The sequence below is a fragment of the Bombus fervidus genome, chromosome 4 (assembly GCF_041682495.2).
Source record: "Bombus fervidus isolate BK054 chromosome 4, iyBomFerv1, whole genome shotgun sequence".
Lineage (NCBI taxonomy): Eukaryota > Metazoa > Arthropoda > Insecta > Hymenoptera > Apidae > Bombus > Bombus fervidus.
In genome coordinates, this window is record NC_091520.1 from 6843885 (window position 1) to 6869761 (window position 25877).

The following is a 25877-nucleotide window of genomic DNA, read 5'->3' on the forward strand; positions in this document are numbered from 1 at the left end:
CAGAAGATTGCAATTTGTATTTCAATGACCAGCAGAATCATTATGATAACATCCTTTGTGACAAATCATAAACAGTACGCAAATTGAGTAACATAAATGGAATCAGCGTCGAAATAAACTGAATTTACGCGATATCAAGTTATTGTTTTTGTACGGTGAGATATAGGTGAGATGGAAAATTGGATGTGCATTGCATAAGCTACTGAATATAAATACAACACCATAAACACATATTTTCATAACAAAAGCATTCCACTTGTACATACATGTTTTTATTTATGCCAGACCTGTTTTCATCTGACAGGAATTAATATTTTGACTGAATTTAATAAACACAAATACGAATTCCTGACGAAGTTCAAACTTCTTCTTTAGTAGGTAATTTCTAAAAATTTTAGCATATTTCTCTACTCTTTTAGTTGTATTATAATATCCTATAATTTGTTATATACTATATTTGATCCTATCAAGATGATAAAGTGACTCTCAGTTCATATCGATGTCATTATCGTATTTTAATTGAAATAAAAATGTTTTACTAACTTCTCTAATTGTTACGAACTGGTGAAAAATTTACTTGCAGTTTTTCCAGTATGCATTAGTTTTTTAAATCTATATAAATTTCGATTACGAAACTACTTGTGGTAATGAGGCCTACGATTAATGACACGCCAAACACTCAACAAAGTTTGTTCCTTTAAATTCTGTTACATTAATAACATACAACGTGCAGAAATAATATGTGCGTGAAAAAATTTAATAAGCTTCCTTTCTTGCAAAAGCTTTTTTCGATCGAATCATCCGATACCGGCTTCGAAAGCACGTAAATGTTATTTCGCGTTTTTCATTGAAAATAATAATGTTAATAAGATACAACATCGTTAACGCAACCGTTTTATTTGTGTAACTTTGTACGTGCAAGCATGAAATTATTCATATGATTGAAATGCGATTAAGCAAGTAATGAACATAACGCAGCAATATCAGCAACTGCAGCAATACATACAGGTTTCTAACGGAGTAAGTAACTTCGTTCCTTTGATAAATATTATCGAAATAATTTTGCACCGGTGTTAAAACAATTTTAATGGATTTATGGGCATAAATGAATTATTATTTTAAACTTGATGGCTGGGTTGTTAAAACTTCTACTCCTCCAGCTTTAGCGTTCGATTATAAAATCATCTTGTTCAACTTCCGTTGATTAATTTTCAATGTTAAACGTTAAAAATTTTCAAAGCGTACATTTACGTGAAAGAGAGGAAGAGAGAGAGAGAGAGAGAGAGAGAAAAAGAGAGAGAGAACCTTTGTGTAATGTCCCTTGATAGTTTTTAATATTCTTTCTCCATTTATCCAACAATTTAATTATCAATGATCATTTTTTTCCTTTTTATATCGATGCATATTTTAACATAACTCGTAAAGTTCTACGTCCGTTTTACATCCAAATTTTCATGCTATCAACGACATACGCAGCTTTGAGCAGTGGCAATTAAAAATTGCGTAACTCCACTGTTTCTGACTTTCTGCCTCCAATCACAGGTATCTACTGCTTCATAGCGTGTCAAACTTTGTTCAAACGCGTTTGGAAAAAGATTTGTTCCATTCGGCAATATTGAAAGCTATAGTGGAATTTTGATCATTTGATCTCGTCGTGACACCGACTTCTGTTTGGATAATCGACTTTTTCAGGTGATCCAACAATTTCATTTTTGTACGAAGATCGCAAAAGACAGATACCACGTTGTAAATTGTCATCGATTCTAATGTTATTTTATGAACAAACGAAAAAGTTTTAATACGACGTAATGGAAAACGAGAACGATCTGTTAAGTTGAAAAGTAACTGAGAGGTCGACGAGGTTTCGTGAAATTACGATGCGAATTTGTGATATTTTTTATGGAATCTTTTTTAAACTAACTACCAGTTACATGGTATGAATTCTTATTATACATTTTCTTCTACAACATTCATAATTCATGAAAGCGATTTTCCACGTGTTTAAGCATAATAGTATATGCAATTTATGAAATATCAACTCAGAAAATTGTTGTAATGTCGAGTATGTTCCCATTTTGTCACGAACTGCACCGATATCAAACGTAATCTCAGACTATACTGTGATCGATAAAACATGGCAGAAACATGGAAAAATGCAACAAATTAATAGGAAGAGATAGAATTTATCGCGTAGGCAACACAATAATCACTACGCTTTGAAATGATAAAATAGAAAATTCATAACATTTTTTTAAGTGAGACTTTTGCGTAACAAAAATAAAAGCACCTAATTTATATGAATTATTTTCAGATTAACTACTGGTTATATGGGACTTGACCTTTTTGCGATGTAGATATAGTCCGGGAAAACAAATGTAATTTCTTTTATTTTAATTTTTCTTCTCGTTTATTAGCTTTTTAAACTGCCACGTTTAATAACTTTGCAAACTGGCGTGCACGATGACTGAAAAGCTGATTCATCTCGGGCAAAGCTCATTCGTTTTGCTACAAATTTCTCCAGGGATCGAACCTCGAATTTCTATTCGATTGCTTATTTATAATATTTTTTCGAACGATATAAACTCAATTTATCTGCGGAGAAAAAAGTATATTTTTTTTCTAAACGCTAAAATTTTCCAATTTTTCGTGTTCTTCTTTCGAAAATAAATTCAATTCCAACGTGAACTATTTGACTTTGAGAAAATTTCTTAACTTTTGCGTTCTGATGACTCTAACACGTGTTATACTGTACGCCAATAAAAGTTACATTGTAAAGAACGTTAAAAAACTCGTACAACATACAATAAACAACAAGAGGAATCGAAATGAAGAAATTACATTTAGTAGGTCGGTCTAAAAAAAAATTCGTAAAAATCATTTGCTCTTATTGTTGTCACGCGAGAAACTCTCCTTGAAAGATACAATATTTCAATATTATAACGATCGATATATTTAAAAATTGTTCAAGTAAAATTGTTCAAGTAAAATTGTTCTGCGGAAGCACATGCTTAGCTTGGAAATCAGATAAAGAAGTAGGTAATTGAATATATATGGTGACATGAAATTGACAAATGGACTGAATTTTATCTGCTTCCTTGTGAAAAGTAGATTTGATTTATCGCGTTCTCTCCCTGTCGTCTTTTTACGAAAACAGACCATCTACTTGGATCTAGTGAACAGATATTAATATTTGTCGAAGTAATTACTTCAAGAAAAACTCTACATCTTTTTTTTTTTTTGTATTCTCGTCACCTGGACACCTCTGTTACGAAGAAAATAGAATTTAGTGAAGGAAAAAATTACAAAAAGAAAAGAAGAAGTCCATAATTATTGTGGCCTTGAATATGAATGTTGTTTTAGGTTTCAAAGTCTAGAGACAAAAGAGCTATATGTAGATTTTTATTGCTGTTTCTTGTAACCTTCAGCTAGAGTTACACACCAAGGTTAACTTTTTTGGTAATGTCCTCTGCTATAAATCTATGAACATCCCTATCGTATCCTGTTGTAATGTAACACTGAGAGAGCGAGGATCTGGATCAGCGTATACTATACCTGTACTTATATTTATACTTCAATATATTTTTCTTTTTATATTTGATGACCGGAGCGCTTGAACTTTTTACAATTGTAAAAATTGAATGAAAACTGACAGTTAGGGCATTTTGCGTATATCCAATAAATAGAAGATACTTTGAAATAAAAAGTGTCCCATTGAACAATTAAACATTTTTATTAGAACATCGATAAAAAGAAATGAGAACAAATCTTGCATCTAACGGTGCACTGTGTTAAAACACTTTAAACATGAATGTGGCTCATCAATACAATCTGGACTATAAGTAGTCACCTTTTTGGTCCGATTCTTAGCAATTTTTGATCCTAACTGTTCAACATTTTTTTTATAGCACTCTCTGCAAAATTTTCGTACCTGGTACGCTTGCCCTTCCTTCTTCTGCATTTCGTGTCGCAATCTTTGTTGAATAAGTATATTTGACGGCTCTGGTGAATAGCACTGTGTAAGGTGCATTGCGAGTACCATTCTAAAATCTGATACCTTGATTTTTGTTTTTGTTGCTTGTTTATAGAGTATCATCGCGTTTGAAATTGATGTATTTAACAATAACTCTAAAGCCAATTTTATATGCCACTTGAGGATTCTTCTATGTGGTGTAGAATATGCTATCATCTGATCCGATAAATCTACAGCACATTTTCCTCTGTTCTAATCTACCACTATCATTGGTTTATCACAAACATAATTTTTTTGCGGACCTCTACCTTTTCAGCCGAATGTTTCGTCGAAATCATAAAAATAATCATAATACTGTTTACTAATATGTTCTACACGTTTCAACAATATCCTGGACATTTTGCTTGTTTGGACGTTTGGATGGTTTGTTGAAATAAACAAAGCCTTGTTATGGTATGTCGCTATCAACTATTACCAAGGTGCCACGGTCACCCGTGACCACCAATAAGATAAACGGTCCATTGGGGAAGAATGTTGTCTTACATCATCAATTTATTATTATTTTGCCATTCCATCCTTTGAATAATAAAAATACTCCAGTGGCATCCTGAGCGAAATATGTGATTTCTACGTGGCAATCAAAGTGTTAACACATGTTAACCGGTCATGAGTTAACTCGTGTTTTCATGGCCAAACTCGTGATGCGCTTTTTTCGTATCAGTTCGTTTTCTCAGTGCGTTGTTGGAGATGATACAGTGCAATTGTTGGTCAACATATCTCAAGCTGTGTCTCTCGCTTATAAGACCCGCCTAGTTGCGTCCTGTGTTGTAAAAAAGATTCTAACGATGATGGAACGTACCAGTGAAGAATCTTTCAATGATTGTCCCAGTGATTGTGAATCAAATTGACTTAGAAAATGATACTGTATCAGAAGATAGTGAATCTGATATTAGGCCACCAAAATATCAAAAAAGGAATATAATAGAATCAAATAGTGACGACGAATTGGAAAAAGAGTGGAACAAATATGATATCACACCAAACTTACAGAATTATTTCAAATCCGACTAGAGCATGTAGAATATGCTTTGCAAAAGGAAAACGCAGTGAAACTGGATATATTTGCAAAAGCTGTTATATACCATTACACGTAGGTGATTGTTACTTTATCATACGCAAAAGAAATATTAAAAGTTGAATAATAAATAAAATTTATTAAAGTTTATTTATATTATTTTACTTCCATATCGAATTACGAAATAATAGCCGGTGACATGAAATAAATTCTCAGTAAAATTGCCGGTCAACAATGTGTTAAACGGAAACAAAAAATTGGAATAAAAATGTACAAACCTCTTCTAACTTTCAATTGCAGCGTTTGTTATATTTAACAGATTCCTTCCACTTTCAGTTATTAAAAAATATTATATTAAAAAATACTTTTCCAATCGTAGAATCACATTAAAGTAAAAGCATTACGAAAAAATGTATTCAACGTGTTCTTTGTCTGTGATCTTCATATATTAAGGATAACATTTGAAACGTTAACGTCTATCGGATAAATCTGTCAGTGCGGAGATTTAAAGCGAGCACGGGAAGGTCTACTGGCCAAAATTCATCATAGAACTCGAGATGAAAGATTCAGGAATATTCGTCGTGTGCTTTGCGCAAACGTGCAGCCACATAAGATAAAATATACATCGTATTGCAAACGTCTATCAGAATACCAAAGTCCTTTATAATTCGCTGGCTATTCGTTAAATTATTCTAGTTCGCCTCTTCTGGCCGGAATCGGAACAGTAAAAGTCGAATGATTTAGCTGACGTTATTAAACGGCACCGCTGTTCGTGGAACAATCTTTTCCACGATAAATAATTCCCCATCGGAGAAATATTAGTAAGTTCCTTTTAATTAATGCATAACGAAATCCGCTCGTAATCTCTTTCTTTCGTGCACGTTTTCGATGTCCAAGGGGCAAGATTAATTGTCACGAGATAAATTCCGCTTCCCTTCCGGTAGTAGCGTCTGCGAAATTAATCTCGGGGACATTTGACTATTTAATAGGACGCGCTGCATATTCTCTGCCTCTCTGCCCTCTGTAATATATTAATACGACAACATAAACTCAAGCCGTAGAAAGTTCACCTCTTAATCGCCTGAATTTTCTATGTCGACCACGCCACTGAATACGCAAGTATCTTTAACAGCTGTTCCATGTCAAGTCATCTAGCGACGAGCCTCTGTGCTTTATTATTCCTTCTGGTAGCCACTCTTGCAGTATTTATCGCGATACAGACAAAAAGGCTAATCTGCATGAAATCTGAACGCGTTTCCTTCTTCGTGCACGCCTTAATATCTGAAAAATTGAATCGACAATTTCTCGTACACGACGCTGTAAACGGAAAAATTACGAGATTTTCTTTTTTATCGTATAACGTTCTACGTGCCAGCGAGGATACTGTAGTATAGAATTTAAGTGGAATTTGTCTTTATAAATAGTATTATATAAATAAATAATATTTGAAAAATATTTTTCAATTTTCTAACATTTTTCTAATAATTTTGAACTTTATAAATAATAGTAAAATAAAATTGTATCGTAACGTCGCTTGTGTAGACGTTATAAAAAAATAGAAATAGCAATAAGCAAGTAATTAAAAATTTGTTGTACGTGGAAAAATTAGAAACTGTTACTTTTTTATCGCATAATGTCGTACGTGCCAGTGGAAACAATGCAGCAGAGAATCTAACAGCAATTTCCATTTGTCGATAATTACTAATAGCGTTAAAACGTGATGCCTTAAAATATGATTACGCGATGGACATGCTCGAACACATGGACGCTGGATATCACTAATTTTACAACGATTTTTACTCAGATTATTGTAAAATATGTTTCTCTAACAAAAATAAAAAGAACATCTTGAAGAGATATATTTCTTGTTTTCATACGAGTTATCAAGGATTGTTATTCTGATAAATTTTCCTGTACAAAAAGGATTATTGGTACGGTACTTGCGAATTTAAATCAATTGAACATTCAGTCTTCTCTACAACTAAGACGCACAGGCTCCTCTACAAATACAATTCTTTCTTTGATGAATCTATTAGGTCGTCCGAAAGGATTCTTTCGTTTTATAAGGAAATAATGGATGCACAACATTTTCCGTTTTATATTATTTTATCGAATTACGTATGATCCGTTTTGTCCTATTAAAATTAAAATCACAACGTTCGACAGATTAGGTTTCATGTTTGTATAAAGATGCGTCGTTATAAAAGACGTGTCTGTAAAAGAAAGACACTTTCCGGACAACTTAATATATTGGTGAAAAAGGATAGAAAATTTTGTAAGATCTATTTTTCTGTCTGCCAGAGAATTTGATGTTTGAAGGTTTCCCTGTTTTACGTTCTTCGTCGATTTACACGCATTTTGCAATAGAGACAGCAATTTAAATAATTGTCCTTTAAGAAATATCGTGCGTTTCTTATGTATTAGATTCTTTGTAATGAAATTACAAACACATTGTATATTGCTGTATCGTAGTGTCATTTCATCAGCTGTAGAAATTTGTAAATTTCAAGCGACGATTACCTGCTCGGCGAAAATCGAAGACAATCGTAAATTGCATCTGTAATTTCGTTACGTGTAATTTAAAGTGTATCGTGCTGTGATGATTCCATTATAATAATGATGATTTCAAATTGCTGCATTTTTCTTTCATAGTAGCATTTATTCGCGGATTCGTCTTTCTTTCAATTTGAATTTTAATTTATTTCTTTTTTTCAAGCGACAGAATTTTTCGTAGAGTGACAGTTTTTTAAGCTCAGTTGTAATATTATTATCGCGTGCATCCCTATGATCCGTGGAAATGCGATGAGTTTCTCGCATTTCCTACTCTACGTTATAAATCTTGACATAACAAGCATAAACTTAACGAATTTACTGGCAAGAATATTGTCTTCTCAATTATAAGTTCCGCGTTGGGATGAAAATCCACTTGAGATCATTAGAAGATCACGCAAATTGTGATGAATCAACTCAACAAGTTTGCTATTACCGTGGAATTTTGGAACGGATGTTACCATTAATATTGTTGATAACGTCTACTGAAGTAATAAATTCGTCCTGTGAAATTATATTAAACGCTAATGCTAATTACGTGCAACATGATAAACAATTAATTTCACGTAAAATTTTATCCACTGAACAATTAATACGAGGTAACTGTACGGCATAAAATGTAATAATATTAAACGTGTCGTGAGAATGTCGAGTAAAAAGAAACAAAAATTTCCGATTATACGAAACGTTTTTTCATTGATTTGAAATATTTTCCTATTGAAAAACATCTTTCGTAATGGAACGAGTTTGGAAAAAAATCAATAGGTGAAAAAGGCTCCGATGGATCACATAGTTTCGAGGAATAATTTTTCTATTAAACCTGCACTAATTTACGAGGCAGCGGATTGCTGATACGTTTTGAGTGATAGTTTACATGTAATATCGGGAAATTTTGTATTATCGAGGCTCGAAATTGTATTAATATGATGAAATATTAGCTACGGATATAATACTACTTAGCGAAATAACGATGAACTGATTTTGGCTAGATTGTCAACACGTTGATACTGTTGAACTGAGAAAAATTAATGTTGTTTCGATTAAATTAATTACGCATAACAAAGAAAGAGAAAAGTTTTGATGCACGTTTGTTTTCTAAAGTATAAATAATCGCTTTTGTTAAGTCCGTGGCTTTATTATTGCAATTACTACTTTTATTGCAACAGTTTTGTATAGATATGTTCTACTTATTCTTACAAATATTACATTTTATATTGTATTATAATATTGTAAATAAATATTATATAGAAATATAATATATTAAAAAATAAATATAACAAATATAATAAATATAATAAATACAATATAATAAAAAGTAAAATGATTATTATATAAAATAGTAAATACTCTATTATAATATTGTAAATAAGTATTATATAAAAATATAATATAATAAAAAATAAATATAATATTATATATTATATAAAATAGTAAATATTTTATTATAATATTGTAAATAAATGTTATATAGAAGTATAATATATAAAAAAATAAATGTAATAAATATAATAAATATAATATAATAAAAAATAGTAAATATTGTATTATAATATTGTAAATAAATATTATATAGAAATATTATACAATAAAAAATAAATATAATATTATATATGATATTATATATAATAAAATGATTATTATATAAAATAGTAAACTTTATAGTGAAAACATAAACGACATACAAAAATATTGACGTAGATAACAATTTTATTTACATACGTATATATTTATAGAATAAAATGAAAGCCTCTAATTTTATAAAAAGATATATATATTATAAAATTAATTTATGGTATAATAATCATAGGGTATATTAAAATATTTCTATAAAGAAACAAACTACCTACATTGTCGAGATTTTAAACATAAACTGACTGAACGTACATACGTATACTGAATATGTTGCGAAACTAAAAATTAAGACGAGTTGCAGAAATTCGAGCAAATATTGGTTTATTTTAAAAATTGCTCTACTCGTGCAGTTATCAAAAACTTCGCAGAAATTAAGCTTTGCAAACTAAAAACTGACTTATACAAAACGAGTTTTCATTACAGAAACATACAAGAGGATTATAGAAGTCTGGCGATTCAAAATTTTCTATCGTTGGCAAAATAGAATTTTCCTTTACTTCTTCACTTTCTCCTTTTTCCTTAATTTTCTCACCGGAAGCTTCTTAAAGTACGTACAGACATAGCTCGTTTAAGAAGCTGAAGAGAAGCTAAAGCTATAACTGCTTCGGTCTAGAACATCTTAAATAATTTCTGTTGGCTTATCTGCCGAATCATCTAAGCAGTTCAAAACGGAACAAGTTAATGTCCTGCATAAATAAAAGCTCGGTAAGTGTATTCACTTGTTCAAGCTTAATATGCAGGCTCTGACAAAATCCTACTGCAAAATTTGTCGTGTGCGCGGTCTCCTCCTGCATTATTTCGTAAGGTTAAATCACGACGAATATGTATAGTTGTTCGATTTACGAGAATCAAAATACGAACACAAAGCGTCGTACAATACGAAGTTAATACTAATTAAAGAGCCGATCATCTTTCCAGCCTTAGTATTTTACATTGTACATTAATTGTTACAAGATAAAATTTCGTTTGTTTTTTCCATTATCGTGTAATCTTTTCACTCTCAACCTCAAGTTTGCCGATTATTTAAACAGAATAATGTTAGAAATGATTGCTTATGGGTTGGTGCACGTACAGTTGATACTAAGTATTATGACCAACAAGACCATAGAATGGTCTTTGATGTTTGTCTTTATGCCTGGAGCTTTCCTCGTCGTGTATTTTCTAGTATTTGGTGTCATCTTACCGGCGGCGAATATAACAAGTTAAATATTTGAAAAAAATATTAACATAAATTTTGAATACACTATGACAAGTGACATTTAGAATACTGCCGTGTATATTAGACAATGTAGATACACAACAAACGTACATAGCGTAGAAAACAACTTTTCGATACCCAAAAAGTAACTTTCTCTCACTCGCTTAAAATTATAATATAAATATTTCCTCTGCAAGCAGTTGTTTTTTCTATTTTTTAATATTTTTTATAGCACCCACTGCAAAATTTTCGTACCAGGTACACTTACCCTTCTTTCTTCTGCATTTCGTGTCGCAATTTTTGTCTAATAAGTATATTTGACGGCTCTGGTGAATGGCACTGTGTAAGGTGCATTGCGAGTGCCGTTCTAAAATCTGATACCTTGATTTTTGTTTTTGTTGCTTGTTTATAGAGTATCATCGCGCTTGAAATTGATGTATTTAACAATAACTCTAAAGCTAATTTTATATGCCACTTGAGGGTTCTTCTATGTGGTGTAAAATATGCTATCATCTGATCCGATAAATCTACAGCACATTTTCCTCTGTTCTAATCTACCACTATCATTGGTTTATCACAAACATAATTTTTTTGCGGACCTCTACCTTTTCAGCCGAATGTTTCGTCGAAATCATAAAAATAATCATAATACTGTTTACTAATATGTTCTACACGTTTCAACAATATCCTGGACATTTTGCTTGTTTGGACGTTTGGATGGTTTGTTGAAATAAACAAAGCCTTGTTAGAATATGTCGCTATCAACTGTTAGCAAGGCGTCACGGTGGTTACCCGTGACCACCAATAAGATAAACGGTTCATTGGGGAAGAATGTTGTCTTACATCATCAATTTATTATTATTTTGCCATTATATCCTTTGAATAATAAAAATACTCCAGTGGCATCCTGAGCGAAATATGTGATTTCTACGTGGCAATCAAAGTGTTAACATTTTGAGTCCCAGGGGTCTTTGAAAAAACAGGGTCGAAAAATCGCGAACAATGCGATAGCGCTCGTCATATTTGTTATTTTTATGAAATACATCTACATCATTATATATGCGTACTATTAGTTTATAAATATTTCAAGTTTTGTTCAATCAAAATTATTGAGAAGATAACAATGAAATACAAAATATCGTCTACAGATCTAATAAAATCTAAACAACGCGATCGCACTGCTTGGGACTCAAACGACTAAAGCGTTGATCATCCTCCAGTAGAATAGACAGTTATAGTCAGACAGTCAGAGCTGATACGCGAGAGACGACGCTTCAGTTTCAATCACTTGATAATACAATCAGTGAATGCGTCATGTGCAAGCAATAACGAAATACGAATAGAAAAATCAGGATTTTTCAAAGAACAAGCATCGAATGGTGTGGAAAATAAAGTGTCGTTCAGATTAGTCAAGTTAGCGGCTTAAATTCAAAGAATTTTACTAGCTAGCATAAACCTGTTATTCGTTTGACTTAAAATATTTTTCTTTTTTCAAGTTTCTACGCTTTAAGTATGCTTATTATTTACTATTGTTTCCTTGGTTTCACGTTGTTCGTATTTAATTGATTAAGAGTTTTTCAATTATTCCTTGACCTAAGGAAAACAACAGTTGCTAGGTAAGGCGATCTTATCTACAGTTCGATGCTGTTTCTTCTCTTTTAAAACGCGTCATTTCCTTTAACCGTCGTTTTGTAAGTATCCATTTTCCATTAGATAGCCGTCTGAGGTCAAGCGACTTGAATTCAAATGACTTGAAATCAAGTAATTTGACTTGCACGAACACAAACGTGGAATCAAGTTATTTGTATTCAAGCGACTTCAATTTACCTTCTAAGCTTACGAATTTTACGTATGACTTAGTCCCGATATCAATGATTCCAGATGAAAAAACGGATGATTTACAGTTTAAATACAGTTTAAATAATTCATATTATTTATTCGTTATTATTCATTCATATTATTGCACTTAATAAGAACAGTGTGCGTCGTATGTGCATATATCGCGAAGAAGAACAGAATATATCGAAAATAAAACATTTGTTCTCTTTGAACTTCTGAATCAAGTATTGTCTTGAGAATGATGCGAAGCATTAATTTTTAATTAAATTTAGGTACTGGTTACTGTTATTTTTCTTTCTCTGTGATCTATAACGATGCAATAACGAAACCGATGACGTAAGATGCTGCTGCTGCTGTTGTTTTCCGATAAAACTTTCCGTTTGTACATCGAGAGGAAAATCAATGGAGCGAAAATGAGAATAAGTGGAGAAGGATTTCGAAGCCGAGGGAAGCTGATATATTAAACGAATCCAGTACCTGGATTGGACCAGATCTTTCAAATGGGAAAAAGAGACGCAAAAGAACAATTTTGCAGCGTGTATATAACAAACTTTATTAACTCGCAGCGCGACTTTTCTATCCAGTATATCGCACGGTGTATTTTCTTTTTAAATGAAACCATAAATAAAACTTTGCACTAATAGTATAGTAATAATATATAGTAATAATAGTATAGTAATAATAAAAACTAATAGTTTGCACGAATTTATTAGAATTTGTTACAATTAAAAAGTATAAGATAAGGTGATTGAAAACTCAGTATTTTATGATTAAAGTGTACCTTGAGTATCTTTTTTCTTGCTACTGTTCATTACGTTGTTTAATTGCTCTCGTTTAAGCAAATATATTTCAATTTGTAAAATATTCATATAAAAATTTGTTATTAGCAATGGCAGCTAATACGTATATTTAATCGTAAAATTGCTGGTAAAATTATGATATGCGCAATTACACGCATTTTTACAAGAAAGAACAAGAAATTAAAATTTTGACTTGAGATAAAGATACAGCCTGATTTACTTGCTGAAATCCTCTTTCTAATGTAAAATATTTTCGTTCTTTTTGTAATGTTTGTTCATATCGAGAAACTGCGGAATTATTAGGGAAAATAAACGTTTAACATTTTCTTGTATTGGTTATTTTCTATTGTCAAATTGCTAGTATTGTTGAAATTGTAATCGTTGAAATTATTAACATTAGTAGATAATAAAAAAGATGTAAAATCTTTAAAGGATTATCGTTTACTTAAAAAATACAATTCATCGCCAGTTTCGTTTAGAATTATGTTAATTTACGATCCTTGTTACTATTTATTATATTATCTTCTGCTAAGAGTATTAATTTTGTCCATAGTTAAATATGCTCTCGTGTGTAATCTAAAAGTTGATTGAAAATCGTAGAAGCACTTGCTTTAAATCTCTTTAATTAGAATTTTCTTCGCTGATAAAAGAAAAGAATTATAATATCGATCACCTACAGCCTCTTGCTTTAATCCAAAATCTAAGAATATCATTTACATAGTATGATAGTATTACTCGTGAAATGCAATATCGTAATCACGTACAAACAGATGAGATCAAATTTATGAATATGTAAAATAATTACGTAACTTCTACGTTATATGACGTTATAAAGGATCAAAGAATAAATTATTACTAAAATATAAACAGCTTTGTGGTGCAACGCTATGGTGTACAGAATAAATAATGCTGGCAGAATAAGGATAAACAGAAAACTTGACGTTATTAAAAGCAATGAAAAAGTCTCAAATATACATGCGAGATGTGAAATGAAATACTCGATAAAAATTTTCTGGAAACAAAATATGTTCCTTTTCTATGAGAAACGTATGCTTTGGAAAAAGAACGTCTTCAACGTTAATTAATTACACGCTTACTCATGGTGGAAATTTCGCTATAATTACTCTTCCTAGTGTAAAGCAAACTAAAAATATTATGGAAGAAGATACTAGTTGAGGAATATAAGAATATGAGAAAAATGTAAAAAGTGTTTAATTTTCAGTATTTAATTTAAGAACATTATATTATTTTACGTTAATTATTTACGCGATTTTAAATGGAGCTTTATTAAAGCTGCTACAGGACGAAGATAAACAAATATTCAACAGTTGTAAGAAAGTAGCACTTACCAAGTTAATCGCAAATCATTCTTTTATCAACTCGATATATTTACTTCTTCGCTGCATACTTTTACTGAAACTTAGTATTAGGTTGTTCGAAAAGTATCTTTCTTTTACAGGCACGTCTTCTATAACAACGCATCTTTATACAAACATGAAACCTAATCTGTCGAATGTGACTTTATTTTGATAAAACAAAATGGATCATACGTAATTCGATAAAATAATATAAAACGAAAAATGTTGTGCATCCATTATTTCCTTATAAAACGAAAGAAACTTTTCGGACGACCTAATAATTTATTAGCTACTTAACACGTTAAATGTCACGCCAGTTTTACGGTGTATAATCATTATTAATGAATTTATCTTACTGAGGTCATCAGTGACCCTCATGGCGCTGTAGTGCAATTTCGCTCGATTCACTTATTTTTTGCGATTATCAATTATCTCATATTGTTTCTTCGCGTTGCTAAATAATTGTTCTATGTTGTTACGTCCCGTGACCTACCATGAACCATAATCCACCCCTCGATCATATTTATTTGTACCCACAATAATCCTAAAGAATCGTCGCAAGATTTAGCGCCTTTTACTTTACTGTCAAGGCACTTAATTGCTATCAAACATCTTTCAAGTCGAAACGTTACTTAGGGTTATTGTTCATTAAGGTGAAACACGGAAAAAGCGAGTTTTTCCTACGTTCGACAGCCACTGGTGGGGGGCGCACATAATAGATAATAAATAAACATAACATAATAAATAAACGAAATTAATGCAGTATAAAACATATAAAAATATTTTATTTATTATGTATTTATTTATTATTAATTTCGTCACACTATTGTAGCAACAATGGCAATAATACAAAATTATACTGTTGAGGTTATTAGGTGTATGTGAACAAAGCAATGCGTGGGTAAATTGTAAGGTAGAAAATATATTTTAATACAGAAGTGTAAATACAAAGAAGCAATATAATTGAGCTGATCCAGATCCACACGCTAGCAGTGTTACCCTATGACTGAAAGCCCTGAAGCCATCGACGCCTATCTACTGTTTATGGTCTGCCTTCGTCCCAGTCTTTTGTCTATACGCTATCGATGGCTTCAGTGCTTGAGAAAACTAAAAAGACCAGATGTAGAGTTTTCTTAGAAGTGGTGACCGCTTCAACAATAATTATTGACATTTCTTCAAATTATGTATTTCTACTAATCTTGGTGCGCCGATCACCGGTGACCCCCATAGCGCCATGGCCAAGTTTAATGCCGGTCATCGGTCATCCGCATGACATTCAACGTGTTAAAACTACTACGACTACTCACTACTTAAAGAAACTGCAAACAAGCAATCGTTTGTAAATAAAACAAACGAAAACTCGGAGAAATACATTTCGTCCGAATCTCCAGTGTTTACAGTCAGGCGATTGAAAATTGTTTACCCATCGAATAAAAACCGAACGTGCGCATAGTATCTTATTGCAGAAACGCTTGAACGGAGGTGGTAAAGCTATAAAATTTGTATGGAGAAACGGCGAGGGTATTTTCGCAGCAGAAGCCCTTGATATTGGCTACGCTACGGCGTCAAACAGTTCCTCATAACTCGTAACAACTTCTCCTTCGGCGTTACTGGCGCGTCATAAAGGCGGAAGATTCCGTAAGACGCGACTGTACTCGAAATTTTTCAACTTCCGTGTTTGCACGGCATCCGATAACAGTACAGAAATGGCTGAGCGACACGGTTTTCCAAATATATATATTGGAGATGAAGGGACACCGGAGTCTTTCTTTCGGAATATTTGGGAAGGTCCCCAATACTTTAGTCCAGACTTTTTTATTATAGTCGTACTTAAACAATAAAACTGAAAAATAGCTGTTTATGAGTTAAGTCAATTATGATTATCCGAGAATTATGACAGTGGGCTTGAGCTTGAAGTGACATAATGCGTCACTGAACGTAGCCACGGTCACGGAAGGGACGTGTACCTAACAGAGGTATAAAGTAATTAAATAACTCTCCTTAAAAACAGAGATTGACCTGAAGAATACGGAGAGGAGTATATAAGGGCAGTTCCACTTGGACTGAGGTGCAGTCTGATAAGTTCGACTAGCCCAGTGAACACGTACATCGAGTTCCTAATCGCAATCGTCATCCCGTTGACCGTGTATTCGTTATCGAACCTAAATTCATCGTCATAGGCATCTCGAGCACTCAATCATCGATATCACTTGTTAACTTTTGTAATAAATTCCAATAAACAAACATCATCCGGTATAAGACAACTATGGACAACTCGCAGCAAGACTCATCACACGCCCCGTTTTCCAAAGATGATTCGACATATATATAGATATACATATAGTTATATGGCACGAGAGTGCCTCGTATCGTATTTTAGGGTGGCTAACACGGCATACTGTGACAGACCTTTAAGCGATCAGATCGTGGAGAAAAATAGCGAGCACGAAGAGGTATTTTATTCGCAAAATATCCAACGCGTTTATCACAGGGGATACGCGGAAATTATCTGACCACGCCAGTTGTACGCGACGATCCCGAAGGATGCGGCTGGAATATTAGCACGTAGACGCATACTCTTACACGCTTTACCCTCTACGTCATATCCGCTCGATAAATTCACGGGGCCGTTAGACGACCAATAAAACTGTAAAACCTTTTAACTAATGGCCCCGCTGGCTTTACGGCGGCGAACTTTAATGCCTCTTTTCGTTTTACACAGACCGTGGAACGCACCATGCATGTTCGGTCATTAAACCAAACTAATGTTTACAACGGCTCTATCATTTACCAAAATAGTCGAATTTCCTCGTTAATTGTGGCGGTTATTAGAACGAGACGTTCAGCATAGTTATGGTTCAAAAAGATTATCGAGACAGAACCGATATATGGACAATACGGTCGCGTATTGGGATTCATTTTTTAGATCGTTTATTTGCTGTTTTTTCTTTCTTTATTTATTTCTTCTTTTTATCGTTTCTACCATTGATTCGTCGAGAGACTTTCGTTTAATTGAAAATGTTTTCATTTTATCGGCGTACGAAAAATTTTCGCTCGTAACATGTAGCGTTGGAACACACGCAGAAAAATAAAGAAAGTTCCTTCGAATCTTGAAGCTTCAATTGTACGAAACGACGTGGTTTTCCTATTGTCATTTTAAAAAGATGGACAAGCGAAAATGCTTTTTCGAACATAATGAAAGTATTGGGTTGGCAACTAAGCGATTGCGGATTCTGTCATTAGGTGGTAATGGAAAAATCCGCAATCATTTAGTTTCCAATCGAATAGATGAATACGTTTGTAGCGATTTTGCAATGTATAGAGCATTTTGTTGATAACAATTGGAATTATAGAGCTGTTGATTCGTGAAGAATTACGAAGCAACAACACCTGTACGATGTAACATTTACAATTTGCTGCGCTAGTTGACGCAATTATTGTTAGAGGATACAGCTACTCTACTTTTTGAATTTACACTTTTCTTTCGAAGAAAAGAAATGTTTTTGTTTCAAGAAATGATATTTGCTTTAATACACTGTCTATCGTTTTCCATATTCCTGAGTCATCTTGTTTGAAACATACAAAGACCGCAACAGTTGTGCTAGTGGCACTATTTGTATACACTGTCATGAATAATTACAAACGCAATCCATTTTTAGATTTCTCATGATATTAAAACAAAAATTGACGAAATATTTTATACAATTTCTATTGTAAAATTTATATTGTATATAATACAAAACTGAAGATATAACAAACGAAAGATTTGTTCCATCAAAGTCTGGAGAAAATTGGATTTTTTCTCTTAAAATTGTGTTTTTGGCTGTGAGAAAATATAATGTTAATCTTTTAAACATAATATAATTTATTTAATAAATTTCATACAATTTTAATTTTTATTTTTATTAAAGTAGTAAAAGAATCTTTTTCATTAATTTTTATTAATTAGTCAGTTACACTATCCTTCTAACTTATTTAAAGTTTCGATCTGAAAATCCGTCCGCACTGATTTTATTATTTTTTTACATTTCACGATATTTTCTGCAGGTAGCTTCTTCTGATCGTAAACTTTTCTCGCTAGAAATCCCCATAGGCTTCCGATCGGGTTTAGTTCAAAACTCGATGCTGGCCACCGTAATAATTCTATTCCGAAATCTTGAAACCATTTTTTTTTCTTTTTTTTTTTTTAATATAGAAGTTGCTGAATGAATGCCGTTGGAAAATTATCTTTTTGTCAATTTCATTAACGATACAACAATAATTTCACTTAACATATCTAGCCATGATCAATGGTGTCTTGAAAATATCGAACAAACAATACCAAAAATATAATTATTCACAGTAATTGTAATTGTTACAATTGCATTTGTTTGTAATGTAAAGAAAACAATTGTAAAATTGTAATTGTCACATTGTAATTATTAAAAATCAAAAATACGAATCTGCTATTATTATATTATTATATTATTATATCTTGAAAATATCGAAGAAACAATACCAAAAATATAATAATTATTCACAGTAATTGTAATTGTTAAAATTGCATTTGTTTGTAATGTAAAAAAATCAATTATAAGATTGTAATTTTCATATCGTAATCGTTAAAAATCGAAAGTACGAATCTGCTATTATTCTCAATAGCATGAATTTACATAAAAATCCGCAGTCCATAGAAAAGCAGCAACAGCAGAATGTCGATGCACGATCAATATAATGTCTCTGTTTCAGTTCCTCGACGCCTGTGAAAAGTTCGGCATCGTGAACGTGGAAAGAAGACTGAACTCGTACATGGGCGCCTTGGTGTTGCGCCAACCACTCGACTACAGGGAGAGGCCCTTTTACCAATTGCTACTCAGGGCAAGCGTGAGTACAGCTCGAAAATTGATTTTAATTATGCTACTAGTGCACCGGTACCAAACGCCACTTTGCTGCTCATCGACGTCTCGAATAAATCTATTTATAATAACAAGCGTTGAAAATTTTGGTCGCGTTGCTGCATACATAACTCTGCTCGTCTAATGAAATGATCGTCAACACGAGGGAAAAAGAAGTCGGGTGCCTGGAAACTTACAATTAGCATACGAGCACTTGATATCGAAATGTATTTTTCTCGGAAACGAAGCCTCAAACGGAAAAATGTTATTTTTCTTTTTTGACTTATTTCTGCATGTAGAATCACCACTCCACCGCTTATACTATGATTTCGAGGTTTTTCCTCGCACCCTGTGTGATATTGTGTCTCAATTCGACTTTAGTGTGGTTATTTTTATCACAAAAAGTGGCTAATTCTTCCATGTAACCCGATAAATAAGCCAAAAGATTCTCGTTTGTCACAAAATTGCTATATCTTCGACTTACTTTTACACGATAAACGTCCCAACTTTTCGATATACTCTGTATTTTAACTATCACGTCACCAATGCAGACAGAACACCTGCAACGTTTCCGAGAACTTGGCTGTCATATCGTTCTTCATCGTCTCTATCGCATTTGTCACGTGTTTCTGACACGTTGTCTTATGTGTTTCAAATTCAATAGCAGATCTTCCAATATGCTCGTGTCGCGTGCTTTAGTTTTCTATCGATTCTTCTAAAACAAATTCGATATTAAAATCAGTTGCTACAATTCTTATTTGCTAAAGCAAATTGGATGCTTTTTTTTATTATTTGCGTTTATTTTACAATCAATTCTCGTTAGAGAATTTTAAGTAAATTTATCTGGCGTGGTACTATGAGATGATTAATAAGTGTTTATAGTATGTTTGATTCTATTTGAATCTAGTGCTTAGGTCTAAGGTGTAATGTCTTTTTAACCTGCGGATCTGTTCCGAGGTGTCGAGTAGTTGAGTAATTAGAGGGTTCTGGTGGTTGTTAACTCTTGTGCTATGTCTGTTGCTGAATTTGGATAATTCTTCTTTGACTGTGGGTATTTTGAGGTCGTGATGTATCGTTTCGTTGGTGACGTACCAAGGTGCATCTATTAGGGATCTTAAGGTTTTTGATTGGAATCGTTGAAGAATTTTCATGTTGGAATTACTTGCTGTTCCCCATAGTTGGATTCCATAGGTCCAAACAGGTTTTAATATGACTTTGCATAGTGTAATTTTACTTTGCGTGTTTAATTTGGAACGTTGGCCGATGAGCCAGTAGAATTTTTTAAATTTTGCTTTAAGTTGTTTGGTTTTAAGAGCTTCGATGCTGCGAATACTTCCATTTCTTTCCATTTCATAGAAATAGAAAGATGTATAATATACAGCGTAGATGACAGAAATAACGATAAAAAGAATATTAACACGTTGAATGCCATTTTCACAAGGTTTGGCCTTGGCACCACGATGAATTTTTTATTATGCGGTACATATAATGTTGATGTTGAAGTGGTTATCACTTGTAAAAAAAAAAAAAAAAGGAAAACTCTACATGATCTGTTTAATCTTCTCGTATTTTTTTTTAGTAATAAATTAATTTGAATGGTAAAGAGAAAGGCACTGACGAAATTAAGCTTCAAATATTTACGAAGAGATAATTGTATGTAGGGATGTAGAGTTTTAGGGAGGGTGACGAAGTGGTCACCACTTCTAAGAAAATTCCGATTTGTATTTACACTTCAGTATTTAAAATATATTTTCTACCTTACAATTTATCCACGCGTTTCTTTGTATTCACATATATCTAATAACCTCAACAGTTGAAATATTACTTACAACAGACATGTTACGGTGTATAATCATAATTAATGATCTTATCTTACTGAGTTTATCGGTGACTCCCATGGCGTTCAACGCGTTAATCGAATCTAGTGGGTTAGCAACTAAGTGATTGCGGATTTTGTCATTAAGTGGTATTGACAAAATCCGCAATCACTTAGTTGCCAACCCAATTATTAAAAAAAGAAAAAAACGATTTGGTAACGTAAATTTGTTGAAAAAGAAGTTGCGGATGACTGGACTAACATTTTCTTCTTTGATGGATTATGGTGAAAAATGTGACCCTACGGTTTTCTGCTTCCCTCGTGGTGTGTTCTTGCGAAACGCCTACGAAAGCCATCCGTCCACAAATAGCAGGCGAAAATGAGACCAGAGCGGATTATTGAATCTAAAATGCCCTTTGACGCGAGCAGGCGCGAACATGGAATTCAGTTTTCGCTCATTTCCGTGGCCAAAGCAGCAGGTGAATTTTTTGAAGTCGCGCAAAGTTTCGCCGAAGAATCTCTAACGAACTGCGCGGCTGCGGACAGAAAAAGAGCGTAACATTATTAATGTTTAGCGAGGGTGAAAGGACGCGCTTACCAATTTTTAGAAGGTCGATTAAAATACTTCTTATTGCTTTTCCTTTGATCCTTCTTAAATTTCTATCGTCGTTCGTCCAAGTATAATCTGCTTTCTCTCTCACGTTTTACATTTATGAAATAAGTTTCACGTAAACAAAAAAGATTGGCCGGATGATTATCGTGCTCCCTGGAGGAGACGTGTTTCCGCTGGGCAAATAAATATGGAGAATTCATGAAGTCCTCTTGAAAACAGGTTAGCGAGCTGCGCTTGAAAATTGATTTTCATTACATAGTCTTGGAAATGACTTTGTACCGCTCTAGAGACCAAGATTGTTCATGTCTGAGAGTGCAATTATACGTAAATATAGTTATACCGTTATAACTTAGATATAAACAAAAGTGCAGCATCTGTGAATTAATTAAAAAAAATTGTTCTTAAAGAGAGAGGATTCGTTTGGCCTTGTTGAATAAAAATATTAACACGAATGCTTAATACTTCGCTTTAATTTCTACAAACATACAAATATGTGCAATGTATAAAAAGATAGTTAGTGGAGCTGTGATTAGCAGAATGAAGAGACATTTATCTTATCCATATAGTTTAAAACAAAAAGTATTAATTAGAGTTGAATAATTATATAATATAATAATAATAAATAATATAGTAAAATAATTCGAGCATTTTCAATCCTTGGAATTTGATGTCTTCCATTTTTAAATAACGTTTAATTTCAACATTTTTCGATAACTATTCTTATATACAATAACAATATTCAAATAAAAATACGTATAACATGTTCAATTTAAGAAATTTTCGACAAAAATACAAATCTAAAGAACACAGGCTAACATTGATATGATATGAAAAGAAATCTAATCGAACATTTCTCTGCGCTATTACATTCTCTCTATGAAGAATGATACTTTCTACCTTATTACGTTTTCTTCTCCTTTGTCGTTTGCTAATCATTTCCAACGGCAGATATATCGCTATAAGCCAATTTTATCTTATATTACATCGCATTACGTGAACTTGAAAGTTCCATATTTCCGAAAAAAACTTATAAAACTAACTAAACGTGAGCGCATACGTAATTTCCAAAAACTATGGTAGAACGAAGAATTTTGTCAATACAACCTTATAACAAAATAACTAATTCGACATAGAACACGACGATTATTAATTAATTCTTCGGCAACGTAATAAAAGTAACCTAACGTGATAAAAGTAACTAAACACGAGCGCACACGTCATTTCCAAAAACTATGGTAGAACGAAGAAAGTGATACTATTGGCTTGGCAACTAAGTGATTGCGGATTTTGTCAATACCACCTTATGATAAAATCCGCAATCACTTAGTTGCCAACCCAATATAACTGATTCGACATAACACGATGATTCTTCGTCAACGTGAAAGCCTGAAAGCTTTGAAAGCTTCCACGAGAGATGTAATTTTCCCGATCTATAATAGACAGATCTGTGGCGAGATTTAGCTGACAGAAATACATAGTGAGGATTGAAATAGTTGACAGGAGGACAGATTGCGGCGTTCGCCTTAAAATAGCCAACAAGGCAACCCGAGATCATACGACGAATAACTTTTACATAGGTGAATTTTCCTCGCAGGATGGACTGAACAATGAGACTACTGGGGTAGAAATCAAGGTAGCAGATATTCAGAACAGTCCGCCGGAATTTCTGGACTCGCTAACGGGTGTAGTGCGCGAGGACGATCCCATCGGAACCTTAGTTATGACCGTTAAGGCTAGAGACGGCGACAGGGGAATGCCAAGGAAAATGATCTACGAATTGGTCACCAGTGAGTTCACGTCATATTTTTCTGACTACGTCGATCTATCGGACAATCTAATACTACGTTGTTAGTAATTGTTGGTAATTTGTCAATTAAATTATCGAAAGTTTCATAGTTTCGAGGCAGAACATTCTTATCATATCGTATCACGCTTGATAGAAATGTTAATTTTGTCTCTTTAAATGGAATATATTTTTTATATATTCGATTCGATAGTTACATATTTTTAGCAATATATTTCAGTAATTATATTCAGTATAATATTCTTTACATGATAATCAAGTTACTATGTTTACACGTTCCGAAATTAAACATTTCTTTCTGTCACAATCGTAGTATTAGATCGTCCGAAAAGTTTCTTTTGTTTTATAAGGAAATAATGGATGCACAATATTTTCCGTTTTATATTATTTTATGGAATTATGTATGATCCATTTTCTTCTATCAAAATAAAGATCACAACGTTCGACAGATTAGGTTTCATGTATGTATAAAAATGCATCGTTGTAAAAGACGTGTCTGTAAAAGAAAGACACTCTCCGGACAACCTAATATTTTTAAGCGTATAATAAATTAAAGAATCACAGTAGTGTGAGTGAAAATTTTGAGAATTTATATTCAGCCATGTACTTCAACTTCTAAAAGTATTATCCTTTTAGCTTCACAATTAATTCAGTTGTAAGCTTATTCTCTGCCGCTTTCTCAAGACTTTCTCATGACTTGAAAAAGTGCAGTAAATTTCATACGTTTAACCCTTTGACCTACAACAACGAGTGAGACTCACGGTAAGAAATTTGGGTGAAAAACAATAAGCACGAGCCTGACTCGCGGTACTTCGTTCGGACCAAACGTAAACAACACGACTGAGACTCGTGGTTCAGTTGTTTTCGGTGTTCTCTTACTTTAGTTGCGTGTAACTCTTCGTTACGTTCACACGTTTAGATTATAATTCCCTAAAAGAATTAAACAACCCTTGTACCTGTCGTGTCAGTAAAAAGAGAATCTAATATCGATGATAGTAGTGAGAAGTGTGTTATTATTGCGGACAGTGATTCGGTAGATCCTTCTGATAACGATAGTGATGATAACGATATTGTGTTTTCTATTGTGTTTCATTGTTTCGAGAAATATCACACAGTTGAAGATTACTAATTTTCTACGAGTTTTCTCAGAACATTATTAATTTAAGCTGAGTATTAATTTACAAATTGTTACTCATACATTATGCACTTTCAAATAATAAATCATTTTTCTTCACTAATGAATCGACGATAATAACTTGCAAGGCATCTTAAAAGTATTAGTTGTGTCCAAACGTGTTTATTATTTCACAATTGCTTTCGTTGCGACGAAATAGACATGTCATAAGACGCATACATTTTGCGCAAGTTCCGGCACACGACTAAACAGCTAAATGACTCGACGCGTGACCTCATTGTTTATTGTGACCCGAGCAATCGGCAATTAGACTACGTCAATTCATTAATTACTACGTAAGATTAAATGGTCGAGTGCTAGAAAGCTTACAATGCGTTACAAACTTAATTAAATTGTCGACATGTTCTTCGATTAAATTATTGTATACAAGAGTTTATTATTGTTTATATTTATTATTGCGTACGATAGTTTTGAGGGAGAATGTTCTTACAAAATGTATGAAACTAGCTAACTCACACCGCTACGATTCTCGCTCTTCCATGTGTTAAACAATGAAAGGTAAAAAACGAACTAAATTTTAATCTCAACGTAACGTTTGCAATGTTTCAAATTTTCCTCTTTTTCTCCTAAGTGCGAGTCGTGAAATAATCGAAATGACGTAAAAGTATTTACAAAAATTGAAGTATTTCTGCTAAACAAATTTCCTGTATTCTTTTATGCAGACCCATTCGACTATTTTCTACTGGACGACGAATCAGGCGAACTGAGAACCGCAAAGCCGCTGAACAGGGAAGCGTTGAAGGATTCAACTGGCGTACTGACACTGGAGGTAAGGGCGCGTGAATTGATCGACGGTATGCCAGGTAATGACAATCTGACAGTGTCAACGGCCGAAGCAACGGTAACCATCAAGGATGTGAACGACGAGCCGCCTACTTTTAATCGTCGCGAGTACAACATCGAGATTCCGGAGAATGTGCCGAATGGCACACCACTGCCACATTTGGATATGACTGTCAAGGATCCTGACGTCGTGAGTATCATACATTAGAACAACATCTTGAGTTACTTAAATACAATCATTATCGATCAACTTCTGAAATTAGGAAATAGAGAAAAGAACGTTACTTTCTTTTTATTTACCTTGGAATTTAACATTGCTTCTGCACTTTTCTCACAGGAAAAATAAACTTACGCAATTAAATAGAATTTG

General features: G+C 33.1%; 1 protein-coding gene across 1 annotated transcript in view; it reads left to right on the forward strand.

Annotated features, from left to right (window-relative positions):
* Positions 1-25877, forward strand: part of Cad87a (cadherin 87A) — a 543288-nt gene that overhangs the window by 507674 nt on the left and 9737 nt on the right. The window contains exons 7-9 of the mRNA XM_072002494.1: positions 19151-19285; positions 23320-23512; positions 25387-25697. Coding sequence (XP_071858595.1) covers positions 19151-19285; positions 23320-23512; positions 25387-25697 — 639 coding nt within the window. The remainder of the gene's footprint in view (positions 1-19150; positions 19286-23319; positions 23513-25386; positions 25698-25877) is intronic.